This window comes from Pelodiscus sinensis, chromosome 8 (assembly GCF_052426305.1).
Source record: "Pelodiscus sinensis isolate ZL-2025 chromosome 8, ASM5242630v1, whole genome shotgun sequence".
In the NCBI taxonomy this organism is placed as follows: domain Eukaryota; kingdom Metazoa; phylum Chordata; order Testudines; family Trionychidae; genus Pelodiscus; species Pelodiscus sinensis.
Genome location: NC_143059.1, coordinates 62,541,039 through 62,557,464, shown reverse-complemented (window position 1 = coordinate 62,557,464; position 16,426 = coordinate 62,541,039). Strand labels below are relative to the sequence as shown.

The window sequence follows — 16,426 nt, the reverse complement described above, 5'->3', positions numbered from 1 at the left end:
GACTCTTTTTTTGACTTTCTGCCAAAAAAACTCACAGTGAAGACATAGCCGCTATGTCTAGACTGCAGGCTACTTTCGGAAGAAGCTTTTACAGAAGAGATCTTCCAGAAAAACTTCTTCCGAAAGAGAGCATCTGCACAGCAAAAGCACATAAAAAAAGCAATCCTACTTTTTCGAAAGATAGTGTCCACACTGAATGGACGCTCTCTCATATTTAAGCTGTGATTACTATGGATGGAGTGGCCACCAGAGCATCCGTGCTTTTTCTTCTTTCAAAAGAGCTCCCTCATCCCTGTCCACACACGCCTTTTTCCAAAAGAGCTCTTTCGGGAAAAGGCTTCTTCCTCGTAGAAAGAGGTTTACCAGTGTCAGAAAAAACCCTCTGTTCTTTCGATTTTTTTTCCAAAAGAATGCAATTGCAGTGTGGACGTAAGTGAAGTTTTTTCGGAAAAACGGCCGTTTTAAAAAAAAAAACTCTGCAGTTTAGACATACCGTAATACACTATTTTCAAACATAGAATTTCTCTCTATTATATTTAGATTGTACATAACTGGTGCCAACAAAATGTATAATAAACTAGTTGTCTATTTCATTTGTAACTGGTACTGAGGAGCTAGAAAAAAGGGCACAATTATTTCTATACTCTTTTTTGGAAGATCCTGTGGGCACTGACTGTTATTGGTAAAGCTATGCAAGAAAAGGCATCATCCATCATGCACATCAGGTAACTTTATGAATAATAAGCAGGGTGTTTTAAGGCTGCCAAGATTTGAGTTTTTTTAGATAACTGTGTCATCATTAATAAGCTCATCTCATCTGACAAAATGGGTTTTTCCCACGAAAGCTCCATACTAGAGAGAGAGAGAGTCTAAGGTGCCACAGGACTACTCATTTTTTATGTAGCATTTAGACAGCTGGTTCAGCGTTAAGATATTTTGATGATGCCAAAATTTTAGCAAGCCCTGATTGTGAAAAAAAAACCACTGCTGTGCACTGAAACTAGGACAAAAATGTCCTTGTAATTTTGAACAAGTGCATAAAGTACATATTTGTTGAAAGTGTTCACAGTCCCATTTATGTACTTGCACAGTAACAGATCGGCATAAACTATTCTTCATGAGTCAAATTAGATCCACTCTTTCAGTATCAAAGCTTGTTTATGATTAAGCAGATTATCTGATGCTGTTTTAGGGATTGACAAATTAGTTCAAAAATATAAAAAATGATTAAATCCTGTTACACATTATAAAGGAAAATCCACACAACCAGAACAGAGCTTGAATTTTTTTTCAGCACTCAGATTTGTTTGCATTGGGTCAAGGCTGAGGTCAAAATTCTCCTCTCATATTTACTTGATGTATTGTACTGCTGTCTCAAAGGCTGACAGTGATTTCTTCTATAGGTTCCAAGCAAACCACAACTTCATCCTTATTCAAATCACATGCAACCCATTTAAATCATTAAACCCACAGAATTTAATCCTTAAACTCTCTGCCTCAGTTTCCTCAATTTGCCAAACTAACTCAAAATAATATTGGAAGAATTAAGGGATTAACTTCTGTAGGGTGCTTTAATGAAAACTGCTGAGCATTTCTATTTCGATAGGCAGAATATTGGGGTAAAATCACACAATGCAGCTCTGGGAACAGAATTTTTCTTAAAACACTACTATTTGTATTGAAGGATCCCAATCACAGAGTGCTGTGTTAGTCCATACTTTCCTTAAAACTTAATTTTAAAGTTTTTATCCACAGAATCTTACTCAACAGATCTGCTCCACATGAATGCTATGCAGAATATTTGCATACTATGTTGTCCAAAAGGTTTTATTACCACTATTTACTCCCTTTAGCCCTGCAGAACAAACAGCTCTGGAAAGTAAATGGATTCTCTTCTGCCCTGTGAAACATCAATACAGGTATTACCACAGTCTGATTGCAGAATGCGTTTTACTGCTGACAAATCAAAATCCAGAGAGCACAGTTTCACTTTCAAATCTCTGAATCAGTCTGCAAGGTTTGTGGTTAGAAAAAGCATCTCCAGAGGAAGAGCTCCTCTCTGTCATTTTTTCAGTCACCTTTTCAAAAAGACAATTTCATTCAGCAGATCTCTTAGGACATATTTAGAACCTGAAGTCTTTTAGCTGGTCAGCAGTAGAATTTTCTCCATAATGTGCTATTAGCCAGCTAGATTCTTTTTTTCACCTTTCTCTAAAAGGGATAGCCCACAGGTATAGATAGAATGTGGAACAGGTAGATTAGTGCTAAGGGCTACAGAGCATCCTCTTGCTTAGGCTTTGATTACCCTACAAGTTAGGGATGTAATTCTCACATAGACACATATCCTGTCTGAGGAAGAACAGAAGTGTAGCCATGGCAGCTGTCCCAAGTATGTACCCACATGGATCAGGTGGGTTTGTACCTGGCATTGCTAGCCTGTGCCACCGATGCCCAAGCTACTACAACTACACCACTAAATTTAGCATGCTAGCTCAGAGGAGAGCTAATATGTCTATGCAAGCTGGGAACCACAGCTCCAGCTAGAGTACTTGGAGCCTGAAATGTCCGGCTAGTATGTCTTGCTCACATCTGACTGCAAGATGTGGGTTGGGAAGGAATTCCACAATCTCCTCCCCCAACCCTCCCCATCATGTTGGTAGGGAGGGACCATGGGGATTTTCCACCTTGATCTTTACAGCATGGATGAACTGAGAATGTCTCACCTGATCAGTTTCCTATTATTGCAGGGGCCACAGGCATTGGTGGCACCTCAGTCTTTTCTGTTCTCTGCTTGTGGCAAACAATAGTCCAGAGCCCTGAGGACTGAAATGCTTTAGTCTGACAAGCTACTGGCTCAACATAGGCATAACTGGGAAAAATTTAATGTCCTGAGATTTACAAGTAAAATTACATGATCCTTCTAGCCATAAATGAAACTATGAATGGAAGAGAGGATTTTATTCATACTGTAACTCTATGACAAAGAACTAATGGACACAAATCAGATATTCAAAATGGTAACACACAGAAACATGTTGGAGAACATTTTAACTTGCCTGGGCACTCACTGATGGATCTAAAAGTAACTATATTATTACAAAGCAATTTCAAAAATCAACTTGAGAGAGAAGCCACAGAACTTGGTTTCATTTACAAGTTTGACACCTGGAAACAAGGTTTGAACAAAGACCTGAACTGGATGGGCCACATGTCAATGACATAAAAGGCCAAGCACTGGGTACTTAGAGCCCACATTATTAGCCTCATTTAGCATAGACACTCTAATCAACAATTTTTCCCTCCATTTTTTTTTAAATGGAGATTGCCTATCTCCTAGAAGTGGAAGGAACCTTGAAGGTCATTAAGTCCAGTCCCCTGCCTACACAGCATGACCAAGTACCACCCCTGACAAATTTTTGCCCCAAATTCCTAAATGGCCTCCACAAGGATTGAACTCACAACCCAGGATTTAGCAGGCCAATGCTCAAGCCACTGAGCTTTCCCTCCCTGTCCCTTTGCTTTATCTGCTATTTATTTGTACCCTGGGCCCCTTAATTCCATTCATCTGAAGAAGTGGGTTGTGCCCAGAAAACCTCATGATATCATCTACATTTTTTGTTGGTCTCTAAGGTGTTACAGGACTATTTGTTGTTTTTTAATTTTTTTTCTTATTTGAGGGTAAGCAGCAAAACCTGTATACAAGTTATAGTGTTAGATCTTCAGCTTGTATAAATCAGTGTAATGGTAATTTCAACAGCTCTACTCTTGGACCTGTCTCAGGAACATTTTTTTTGTTTATTTCCCAGCCTTCTTTTCAGTGGCTCTGTATTGTTTTTTGAGATGCAGATTTCCCCTCTAATATTTGAGAGACCTGTAAACTCAGCTCAAGCAAGAGACTCTTCAACTGAATTTTCCTGGAAAGAAGAAAGATTCACAGTGCACCAGCAGCTAAAAGACTAATGTTAATATGGGCCCTTTAAAATGTGCCAGTGGTTTCCATAACTGCTAATGAAACCCATCTTACTAGGTCTTATGTTTTCCTAATCGTTCCTTTGTTACACATGCTAAACAGATACAATTTGCTGCATACTGTGCAAGGGATTGGAGAAGCACAGAAATCAAACAACCATCAATAAAAGTGTATGATTTTTTCTTACTGAAGATGTGTATATTACGAAAGTCTAAGCAGCATATAAAACTGCTTTGACATCACAATTATATTCATTCACTTTGCAGACTATGACCCAAGGAAAGCAGGAGTCCACTGAGTGCTTTACTGGCTACTTGCCAGCCTCTGAACAGTGTGTTTCATGGGAGTGCAGTAAGAAATTCATTCAGAAAGTTTAGCATTTCAGATCATTCTGGGAGCTTAGCACCACAATGGCAGTTAAAGTCATTACTGTTACGGCTAATTGCAATATAAAGAAAAATGTTATAAATCATTTGTAATTTATCTTATGCCCTCAGTAGATTAGCTCATCATAACATTTTGCATCCACAAAACAGCTTCCAGGTATTGCTTTATAGAGGCAAGTGATGACAGCACTGATCTGGCAAGCCTCTACTCACCAGAGTAAACCCAACATCCATTAATTCACTATCCTCACTTACATAGTCAAAAGTAACACTACAGTTTAGGTCAGGAGTGGATAAAGTTCAGTGTGACTTAAGTCTGGAACTCTGGATCTTGGAGCACATAAGGAGATTGCAGATGTTTTGCTGGCAGATGGAAGATATGCTGGAAAACTAGGACAGTTGGTGAAAGTTTACAGTATGTTTCTATTACTGCAGCTTCAAGCTGAATTTGAGGTGCTGTCATCTTTCTCAGGCTGACAAGATTCAGAGGTGGAAACATAATGTGAGAGAGGCCCCAAATGTCCACCTATGCACACATCACTCTCACCATGCAGGAATTGAATTCTGAAGTATTTACTCCTTGAGTAAATAACTCTTTCTATGCCCCTATTGCACAAGTATTTCTGATTAAGATAGTGTGTAACAATAAAAATGAGGTGATGCCAAAACTGAGTAAAATCCAGTTAAGTTTAGGACTAAACTGACTGATTTCCTTTGAAATTAATGAGAGCCAATGAGAGCTGTGGGGGCAGAGGGAGGCTGCCATCAAAATGAGACTGACAATGCACCCTCGAATTATTCACCCTGTCACAGTTGCAATATCCAAAATCTCTCAGGGGGCATCCATATCATCATGAGGCCATTGTGTCCAAACAAGAGGTCAGGGTATTCCCTTACATAAGTCAGACTCAGCTGTACACTCCTTTTACATTCCCATTAGAAAACACCATGGTCTGCCTCTATTAGGGCCAGGCAAGTCAGGGAGTAGCCAGCCCTGGTCTGTGGAAGAGTCAGGCAGGGAGGTGTTAGGTATCGCCAGACTCAACTGAGGAGTGTTAAGAGACTGAGGCTGATCATATTGATGAGGGCCCCAGTGACAGGGAGGGAGAGGCAGGGTGCAATTGTCCCGGAGCTTGACGATTCTAAAGGGCTTGGAGCCCCGGGCCCGATAAATCACCACCGGAGCACTAGGTGATGTGCTCTGGGTGGCTCTAAGGGCTGGGAGGGAGGAGCATGAAGCCCTCTGGTTGGCGCTGAGGACTGGCTGCCCCGCCCCTGCCCCTTCCAGGAGTGCAGGGCCAAGCAGCCCCCAGCCTTCCTCAGAAGCCCAGCGTGGCCTGGCTGTCAGCTCCCCTGCCAGTGACTATGAGAGGCATGGGAGAACACACCCCTCTGACTGCAGCACAGAGCATTGTGGGACTACACAGAGATGCAGGGTTGCCAGGTGTCCGTTTTTTGCTCAGGCAGTCCGCTATTCATGGCCCCTGTCCGGTAAAAAAAGCAGAAAATACCGGACATGTTAAATGTCCGGAATTTCCTGGTTTTCTTGGATGGAAGGCTGGTGGGGACATTCTTCCCCTGCCGTGTCTGGCGGGGACGGGGGAGGAGAGACGGGAAGGGAAGGAGTGCGGGGATTTTTAAAGGCGCAGCAACTTTTTTTTTTCCTACTATGTTCAGGATTTTTTGTGAAAGCATCTGGCAACCCTACAGAGATGGCAGGCCTTGGGGCTGTCTCTGGATTGAGGGGAAAATCCTGATTACTAGACTCTAAACTTTCAGAGGCTGGGTGCCCACTGCCTATATTAGGAAGCAGGTCAATTACTTATTCTTGGCACTCCCAGTTTTCTTATTTTGTGTTTGGACAATAAACAGAACCCTGAGACAAAGATTAGGAACTGACCTTAGTGTGCTAAATGTTCTCCCAGGCTGGGGAGTGTGCCCACCAGTCTGCCAGGAATAAGTATCAAAATATAGACTTAAGAAACATCCATTATAGCTCTATAGCAAAGTCTTAGATGGACAAAACTGCTAACAGCTACTTTGAGATATGTTTACTCCCATTAACGTTTTCCTTTATACTTGAGTAGTTCCGCTGATTTCTGTAGGACTGCTTGTTGAGTAATAATGCATTACTCTTCATGTGACTGAAAATGTTAGGAAAAGATCATCATTGAAGTACAATTAATTCAGTAAAAATGCTATTAAAGCTCTTGATATGGGCAACGGTTGCTTTATTTCTGTAGGACAAACAAGAGGTTATTTTGCTATTAAACAGTATATGAATAATACAGAGTTCTTCAATGTCTTCAGGTTGACATTAAAAATCTAAATTCATGTATTCATAGTAACTCCATCTGAGCCATCCAACATATGAGGATAGGACAAGAAGCAATGGGCTTAAATTGCAGCAGATTTAGGTTGGACATCAGGAAAAAAATCATGATAGCGTGGCTAAGCACTGGAATAAACTACCTAGGAGGTTGTGGAATCTCCGAGCTTGGTCATGCCTTGAGGGCAAGGAACTGGACTTGATGACTTCTCGAGATTCCTTCCAGTTCTAGTATTCTATGATTCTATGACAGGAGACTGAAAACCTTCAACACAAGTTTTACTTCAACATTAGATTAGATTTTTAAACCTGGCTTCCTTTTCACACTCACAGTGCAGGTTCAAGTGAAGTCATTTAGGGTATGTCTACACTTACACCCTAGTTCGAACTAGGGATGCAAATGTAGGCATCCATTACTCCTCATTTTTTGAGTAACGTTAGTTCGAAACAAGGGGTTTGATTCGAACTAACGCGGCCCAGAGCACACTTTCACATTCGAATCAGCTGGGTTCCGAAACAGCATGCGGACGAGATTATGCTAATGAATCGCAGGATATTTAAATCCCGGCTTCATCTACTATTTCGAATGCCTACATTTACATCCCTAGTTCGAATTAGGGTGCAAATGTACACATGCCCTAAGATATCTGACTACTGTGAGCTCCATCAGGCAGTCAGACACCCAAATAAAATCACAACTATCTGGACACAACTGTCAGGAGAAAATTTTGCCCACCATTATTTCTGCCCATGAAATCAATCTATTAAAAATGTATATCCTTTTGACTGAAACCCTAAATGCATACAAAATCAATTCATGCAATAGAAAAAAAAGATCGATATAATTTGTGGCAGTGGAAGCATGCGGATAACAGAGAAGACTATCTGTTTTTGACAAATAGATGAGAATACTGCATACACCCTAGATCTGTAACCAGAGCCAAAAAGGCAATAAAGAAAAATAATGTGTATTTACTTCTTATCTGTGTGTTCATTTGACCATCTATCAAAACAGAAAGCTGCAGCTGACCAAATTTCTAGTTATTTTATTGCTGTAAGTCATTTCTTGTAGGATAAGAGGTATAGTGTTAGAATTGAGAGATTTTCAGTGGATTAAAAAATGAGCTTGTTTCAATGGCACACATTTCTAGATTTAAAATAGAATAAAATAGACTTCTGAGCAGCAATCTGTAGGAACTTTTGCCACTGAAAATCAGACCTATCTGGATACCCAAGATCAGAAACATCTCTTGAAAATTTGGTTTAACGTAACTGTCCACAAAGGGAGCCCCCCAATGGATCACTACCATGTCATGGTTGGAGGGTTTGTGTATCTCAGTGACCCCTAGAGCTATGTCGGTGGGAACCTAGCGCTCCTGGTAGGATCGTCCATGCCGGACAGGTAGAAGGGTAGAGACCAGACTAAGTGTGATTCACTGATCCTCCAAGTTGGGGCTTTAGCTCAGGGCTAATAACCCTGACCTAGAAAAAAAGATTGTTACGGAAACAGCAACGAAGAATTCTCCTAATGGAGAACCTTTGTTGCTACCCTACACGCCAGCAGGTGTAATAGGCATTAACTAACTAACCACAAAGGGAGAAAGGTGCTGGGATTAGAATTGTTAAGGATTTGCTCAAATTTACACAGCAACTCAAAAGCTATGTTCTAGTCTTGACTCAGCCTCTGTAATTGTTGTTGTGTAACCTTTTTGTCTCATCAATTCAGCTGTCAGGTTTTTTTTAACTTGTTGGCTCCCTGTAGACTCTGCAAAGCCACTTTGATTCTTTTTCACTGAAAGGAACTCTAAGAAGATTAAAACCAATGAGTAGTCCTATGGCACCTTAGGGCATGTGTATACTCCAAAAATAGCTATTTCAGGATAAGTTTACTCCCTAAGGAAAGCTGGAGTTATTATTTCGAAATAACCACCCTTTATTTCAAAATAACAGGCTTGGTAGTGTGGATGCTTTGCTTGTTATTTCGAAATAAGCGACAGTATTTCGCAATAACTCCCTCATGCAGACCAGGGCTTAGAGACTAACAAAAATATATAGAGAATCATGAGCTTTTGTGGACAAAACCCATTTCATCAGATCTGAAAGCTCATGATACTATATATATATTTTAGTAGTCTCTAAGGTGCCATAAGACTACTCATAGTTTTTAAAGTTACAGACTAACACAGCTACCCCTCTGATATTTTCTAAGATGATTGAAATCTTTGTGCCAAGTCAATTTATATAGCCTATTAGCACCTTCATGTGATAAGAATCTTGTACCCTGTTTTCATAAATTCTAGTTTTAATCAAGGTCTCAAGTAATTGGACAACTAAACAGAAACAAAACAGCGGGCAGTAAGATCTGCTCATCAGGGCACTATAAACATAATATCCATAAGCTAAAAAGAAAAGCAAACAAAAATTCCTTCATCTTGTTACCTGGGAATCCAGTCAGCTATCAGGACCTGCAGAGGGAAACCTATCTTACCAGAGGCATTTTACCTTTTTCTCCAGGGTTAAATCCGAAATAAGCTACGCAACATTAGCTATGTCAATTGTGTAGCTTAAGTCGAAACAGCTTATTTCAGCTTTTGGTGCTACACGGCTGTAACTCCGAGAAAGAGCACTCTTCCTCCTACTCCCCTTAATCCTCGTAAAATGAGGGTTATAGGAGTCAGAGTAAGAAGTCCTATGGCTAGATATTATTTTGACATTTGTCAAAATAACTGCTTGTGTGTAAATGCAAACTATGTTATTTTGGAATAATATTAGTTATTCCAAAATAACGCTGCTGGGTAGATGTAACCCAGGAGTCCTTTGCATATTCCTTTTCTTGAATATCTGTGCAGGAAGTCAGGAAAGGGATGGATGTTGAAGTTAACTTCTAGTAAACTGGGATATTCCATACCCTGTCATACACAGATCTAGTATTTTCAATTAAAACTATTTTAGGAATTTTGCATTATTTACCTTCCCACTTCCAAACAATCCCTTTATCTATCATATTAATGACAATTATTCAACTGTGACTATTTCTTTAAATGTTCAATTTCATACAAATTAAGTTCTATGCCCTTCTCATCAAATCCAACCCTCACCCAAGAAAACCATCCAGACAATACTCCCTGCTGAAGGTACAAAGGTATTGCCTTTGTCTGTTTTCAATTTTACCTGTGCAACAACAAATAGTGTTTCAGAGAAAAAAATACACATACTCATCTTCCAAAATAGTAGGATTAGAGACACAAGCATGCAGTTTGGGCCCCAAATTTTGATTCTCGTGGATATTTTACCAAATGTGCATTGCTTCTATTCTTAATAAATGGGTTTGTTTGATTATGACAATGCAAACATTTTCTAAACCCAACAGTATGGTGGTAGTACATAAGACCCAGAAAGTGAAATTGTCTATAAACAAAATGTGAAACTGACAAGTTACTTAAGTGACCTACATAAACTAAACTAACAGCATACATAGGGAAAAGTCAACTTGATTTTTAAATTACTCCTGGTTTAAAAATCTGAGATATTAGTGACACAGATAAGGATTTTAAAATGAAGTTCTGGGCAAGATTTTCCCTCTTGCTACAGCTCTTGAGGGGAACAATAGAGAATTCCGCAACATAGGATGTAGGACAGTAACTGACTTACAAGGTCCACACTACTGGCATGGGAGACATGCTGGAGTGGGCCAGGATGGAGTGTTTCAGGTAGGGTGACCATATTTCCCTATGTTGAATACGGGACCATGGATAAAATTACTTGTATTCAAGTGAGTTCAATAGCAATCAATCAGAACTATGCAGTAAAAACATTCAAATTAACATTAAGTTGACTGAGAGCCCCTGTTAAAAAGAACTACTGTGTAGCTGGATTCTTTTTATTTACCTTCTTATCTTTAAAGCTTTAGGATTAACATGGAAAGAGATGATAAACACACACACTGCCAAACGCTTCTCTTACACAGGGCAGGTGACCAACTGACACAACCTTCCCTGCTCAGTACCTTTTATGGCTCGCTGGGCCACTGAGATGGATGCACCTCTCCCGGTACTTGAACTTCCCAAGGCAACACGTGGGGAGGGGCATGCAGGATCACGTGCCCCAGAGGCAGTCGGTGAAGGTAGGACTGGGGGAGGCAAGCCCCCAGCCCCGCCTACAGCTCCATCCCTTCTGCTGAGGCCAGAGGGGAGGGAAGGAGGTACAGCAGCGCGCTGAGTGAGTATTCCCCAATGGGGAGAGGAGAGGATGTGTACACCTCAGCCTCCCTGGCCCAGAGCACCGGAAAGGAGGAGGGTGTGCTCCCCAGTCTCCCTGGCCCCAGACCACTAGGGAAGAAGAAAGGTGTGCGGCCCGAGCCTCCCCAACTCTGGAGCACCTGGGAGGGGCAGGCAGAGCACGGCTCCTGCCTCTATGGCCCTACAGCATGGGAAGGGTGGGCGCTCCAGGGCAGCCACACTCCACCTCAGTAGCCCTACAGTAGGTGTTCTGGGGTGGGGCCATGCTTGGTGGCGACGCCTTCCTCCGCCTAGGGACACCCACGATATGCCCTCTCCCCAGATTTCTGCCAGGGTTCACACCAGAACATGGCCAGCAGCATCCTTTTGGACTGTGTGGGAGGAAAGGGATGGGAGCTGCTTCCAGGTGAGGTGCAGGGATAGGACCAGATCCATCTTTGCAGAGATCATCTCTTTCCCCCTCCCCATTCCTCACTCCATTGTGGCTGAAAGCAGACTGCCCCTTCCAGCCTGCACAGTATCGAAAGGCAGCTAACACATCTAGGCTACTGCTGGCCACCAACATGGCCCAGTCACCCCCATCTTCCAGCTACAGCACAGGCAGGAAGGAGTTAAGCCCCTATGAATGCATTGTGCTCCAGGGCCCAAGGAACCTGACTGGAGGAGCTTCACTGTATTCTGCCAGAGAGGTGGCTCAGCAGAAGAAGGTGCCTAGAGGACACAGCAGTCCAATGCTCCCTTCAGACAGGACCCAGGATGGGAGGGAGGTGGGTGAAGAGGATGCTAAGCCTCTGCCTGCAGGTTGCTGTGGTGTGTGAACAGGCTGGAAATCCCTTTCCCCCTACCACTCCAGAGGTAACTGAAGGCCGGAGAGGCTTCCCTGTGCTAGTGCTGTGTAGGGATATTTCAGGAATCTACAAAAATGCACAGCTACAATATGTAATTTATGCATTATGCACCAGATTCTATAGCATCAACTGCAGTTCTGCACAAAGAATGGCTACAGATTCAAGGCCTAAGATTATATTCAGTGTTACTCTCACTAACTCAATTTGTTATGTATAATAGGCCTAAGGGGGGTGCTTAGGAGTAATCATAAACCGGTAAGATTGTCTCTTTTCTTTTCTCAAAGTGAGAAATTCAGAGTTGAGCAGTCCTTACAGTCCTAACTCATTTTTATGACCATAAAATTAATTCTAAGCACATCTAAATGTTCTAGATGTTTCTAAAATTGTTTTATGTGCAAAGGCACTGTTAGAATAATAAGAGATCCTCAAGCACTTCGAAAAGCTCTTTTCTGCTTTACCATCTGTGTTTAAGTGATTTATGACTTCATAAATTATGAAGTATGCTTAGAAATACTTTCACTGTTATAAAACTGTCTACTTATATACCTTCCAGGTGCCTAAACTGATGAACGGTTTCACTGTTTGTTCTTCTACCCATATGGATGCATAAGCTTCACCCAGAAAAAAATACTGTTGCACTTGTAAATAACATTTAAAACTCCTACACTCTCATAGACACCTCAGTAAAAAATATAAGAACTCAAAGAAAATCCTCAGAAATTCACACTGACGAAATTATGTGTCCCGGTTCAGGGACATGCAATATTGTAGCTGTGTCAGTTCCAGAACACTAGAGACCAGTGCTTTTTTTGTTTAAAAAAAAATTAAAAGGTGCCGGTACTAGGGTTGCCGGATGGTTTAAAAAAAATTGATAAAAATTTATCAAGCAAAAAAAAAAAAACCCAAACAAACAATAAAAACAACCTCTGGGTAAAAAAAAACCTGGGAGGTCGGGGCCGAAAAGCAGTCACAGCCCTTTAATTTTGAAATTGCAGCCCCTTTAATTGCTGTGTCCCCCTTGAGGGCTTCTGTCCGGTATGGTGCGAGTGCTCCCGGGGCTGGCTGGGGGCTGTGCTGGGGGAAAGCAGAGAGTTCTCCCAAAAAAAGCACTGCTAGAGACACAAGGTGGGTGAAATAATATCTTTTATTGGACCACCTTCTTTTGGAGACCTGAAGAAGAGGTCTATGTACCTTAAAAGCATGTCTCTTTCACGTCTCATCAGAAGTTGGTTCAACAAAAGATATTACATCACCCATCTTCTCTCTAGATCAGAGATGTCACTCTGCACAGAGGCAAAATCCCATGCTCAATTATTATCTGGGAGCAAGGTGCACATTTAGGATTCCATATTCCCCTCAATCTACAGCAGTCTCCCACTAATGCCATTGGAAGTTAGCAGAGAACCTCGCTTTTTAATAACTCCACTTGTAGGTGTTGTTTGCTTATTCAGCACCATTCAATGAGAAAATCTGCACTCCTGTAGGACCACCACTATATCTGCCCTTTATTTTACTTCCTCTCCACTATGTTGTCTGTTTTTCTTCCTTTTCCCTATCTTCTTTGTTCTTCCCTTTGCGCTTCCTCTTCCCGGCAGTTACTCCCATTTCCCACCTCCCCCACTCCTACTACACTTTCCAGTCCATCTGCCAAAAACGATCAGCAATTAAATAGCTGATGTTGACACAGAAGTATCATCACTGGGCTTTAGGGAGTTCACACTTCAGAGTTATTGTCTGAAGCCATCTGAAGATGCAGGCAGACATCACTGCATCGGTTACATTCCATTCAATTTGGAAAATTTTCTTCAAAACCATAAGGGCTAGAAATATACTTCCTTTTTAAAATGAAAGATGAGAATGTGTCCTGTCTACAGGGGCTGTAGATTTCAAACCCTTGACCTGAATATTATATTAAATTAGGGGACGGCACCCGCTGCTTGCTACGCTCGCCAATCCTCCTCTCTCTGGTGACTTTCACGGCCAGAGAGCATCAGAGCGTGATGACCTCATTCTGTCACCTGGCAGGAAAACCTTTTTTTATAGAGCGATATTAATATTATTAATTATTATTATTTGTCTTTTGGAAGCACACAGAAGCCCCTGTCTTGACCAGGACTTCTTCATGCTAGGCTCTCTACAAACACATACTAAAATGATGTCCCTTGCTCCAAAGAGCTTACTGTTAATACAAGTCCAAACACACTGAAAAATACCTATTACATCTTTTTATCTTAATCTCACATTATAGGCACTTTCCAGATATATGATCAAATGGATTAATTACCTCAAAACATAAATACAGTGATACCTTCAACCTATTTATATTATTGCTTATGTACAAAACCTATATCTACTAAGACCATATTGTAAAATATCACTATTTGGGCAACCTACAAAAGATTAATTTAGTTATCTTAAAATAAAAGGCTCAATAAAACAAAACAATTTTACCAATGCTCTCTTTTGTTGTTATGAAAAAGAAACATCTCAGCTGCACTCCGCAGTTAACTCTTCCTCCATTACTTATGTACAATTATTCACTTGCAAACATCAATTTTGTTTGGTTTTAACTCTCGCTTTTTGTGTCATGTTAAATTTAGGCCCCAATCACATAGGCACTCTTAGACCCAGTCCTTCAAAACACACAGCAAAAAAGTTAAGCACATGGGTAAATATCCACAGGATCAGACCCTTTCACCAAGACTACGTAGGTGTGTGATGTTAGAATGTGCATAGGAGCTTGCTTGCTACTGCCCATCCATGAGGAGCCCCAAGAAGTGACTCGCTCTCCCTGTGGGAACTGGGGTCTGTGTCCAAACAAAACAGCTTGCAGGATCAGTGAGAGAGGCCTATGGTCCCATCATTTCTACACTCTGCTAATGCTTTTACTTATTATGTTCTCTTTCACCCAGCTCCATCACATGGAGATCTTTGATCATTCTAAGCAAAGTGAAAGGGACTCCAGCACCCTTCCTCCCAGTATGGCATCCTTGATGTTTATGTGTAATCACCAATGGATTTGAATCTGGGACTTCGGGAGCTTACCGCAGGAGTCTCTACAGCTTGAGCTATAAAGCCAACTGGCTCTCAGCTTAGGCTGTAGAGCTCCCTTGTTCTTATCTCTAGCTGTAAGTGGTCTACATGCCACTGCATGGGACAGTGAACCATACTAAGTATGTGGGTTACATATGCGGCTGGGTGAGAAGAGTCCCTCCCCACTGCACCCACCTCAGACAAAAGAATGGAGCCTTTAGTCTCTGTGCAGCTGGTTAGAGGTGATTCCTCCACCATCCCTTGTCTCTATAGGCTGAATAAAAGGGATTCCCCCATTGTAGATAAGGAGTTTCCTAAGGGGCTACACAAAAGGGCTGGTTCCTTTGGGGCTAGAGAGGGTCCCGTGGGGCCTGGATGGGGGTTCCTAGGTGGGGCTAAACAAAAGGGCAAGTGCCACTGGGGCTGGGCTAGGGGGCTCGCTGCGGGGCTCCCTCCACAGAGCCGCTCCGTGCCGCGGGGGCAGCGGCCCCTGCAGGCCGAGCGGGGCACGGCGTCTCCTCAGCAGCCGGCGCCGCAGAGCGGGCGGGTGTCCGTGCCACGGTGTCCGTCGGGGAGGGAGAGCAGGAGGCCGCCCGGCTGCGCCCCCCGCCCCACCCCGATCCCCGCGGCCAGGCCCCCCGCATGCGGCCCTCACCCTGGAGCGGAGGCGGCGGATCGAGGAGCTCTCGCGATCCTCCCGGCAGCGGCTGCTCCAGTCCAGGGACAGGATGTTCTCCAAGCTCACCTCCATCCTGCAGCACGCCGTGGAGGCGGTAAGGCCGCCGGCCGGGCCCGCCACGCCACGCCGGGGATCCAGCCGGGGCCTAGCCGGGGAGCGGCGCCGCCGCGGGGGAAGGCGCCCGCCGCTGCCCCTCCACCCCGGTCCTGCGCCGCGTCCCCCCTGCCCGCTGCCGGGCGCGATTCCCGTTGTCGGGCCCGCCGGGGAGCGAGTCCCTTCAGGCCTGCCCCCGGGGGGGTGCGGGCCCGGCGGCTGAGGGGTGACCGATGCTGTCTCCCTGGGGAGGGTGAATTCCAACGAGCCCCCCCACCCCTGCTGTGGGGCCCCTTGTCGCTGTGGGCTAGGGACTCCCCGCCCCAAATGTGTGGCGCGGGGGGTAGCCGGGATTCCCTAGGCCCGTGGACAGAGTCACCCCGGGGTCACCATCACCACCCCCGTGTCCCCAGCCAGCGGGGGGAGGCGAAGATCTCTCTCGGGCCGTAGACGGGCTGCGAAATCCCCCACAGGCCCAGCCACCGCCAGCAGCATCGGTAATAACCCCCCATGAGCCCAGCTTCCCGCTGCCCCAAAGGACAGAGAGGTGCAGGTGCCTTTCCCCCGCTCCAGGATTTCAGAAAGTGTGTAGAGCAGTCACTGGTCAGTATTAACAGGAATAGCTGCCTTGCAGGCCCCTTGGCCGCCAGGCAGGATGCTGTACAGGAGAGGTGGTTGTTGCCTATTGTTTCCCAGTGCCTAAAACAATGCTGGGGGCTTTGCAGAACCAAGCAGAGGTACAGTTGTCTTAGGGGAGCCGTTCAGGATTTTTTTTGTCGCATAGGCTATGTTTACACTCGCGGCTTCTTGCGCAAGTACAGAATCTGCAGAGCGTCCACACTACCCGCTT

General features: G+C 43.6%; 1 protein-coding gene across 1 annotated transcript in view; it reads left to right on the top strand.

Annotated features, from left to right (window-relative positions):
* The first annotated feature begins 15,304 nt into the window (after nucleotides 1-15,304).
* FHIP2A (FHF complex subunit HOOK interacting protein 2A) overlaps nucleotides 15,305-16,426 on the top strand; it is a 59,786-nt gene continuing 58,664 nt past the window's right edge. The window contains exon 1 of the mRNA XM_075935415.2: nucleotides 15,305-15,577. Coding sequence (XP_075791530.2) covers nucleotides 15,533-15,577 — 45 coding nt within the window. The 5' untranslated portion in view covers nucleotides 15,305-15,532. The remainder of the gene's footprint in view (nucleotides 15,578-16,426) is intronic.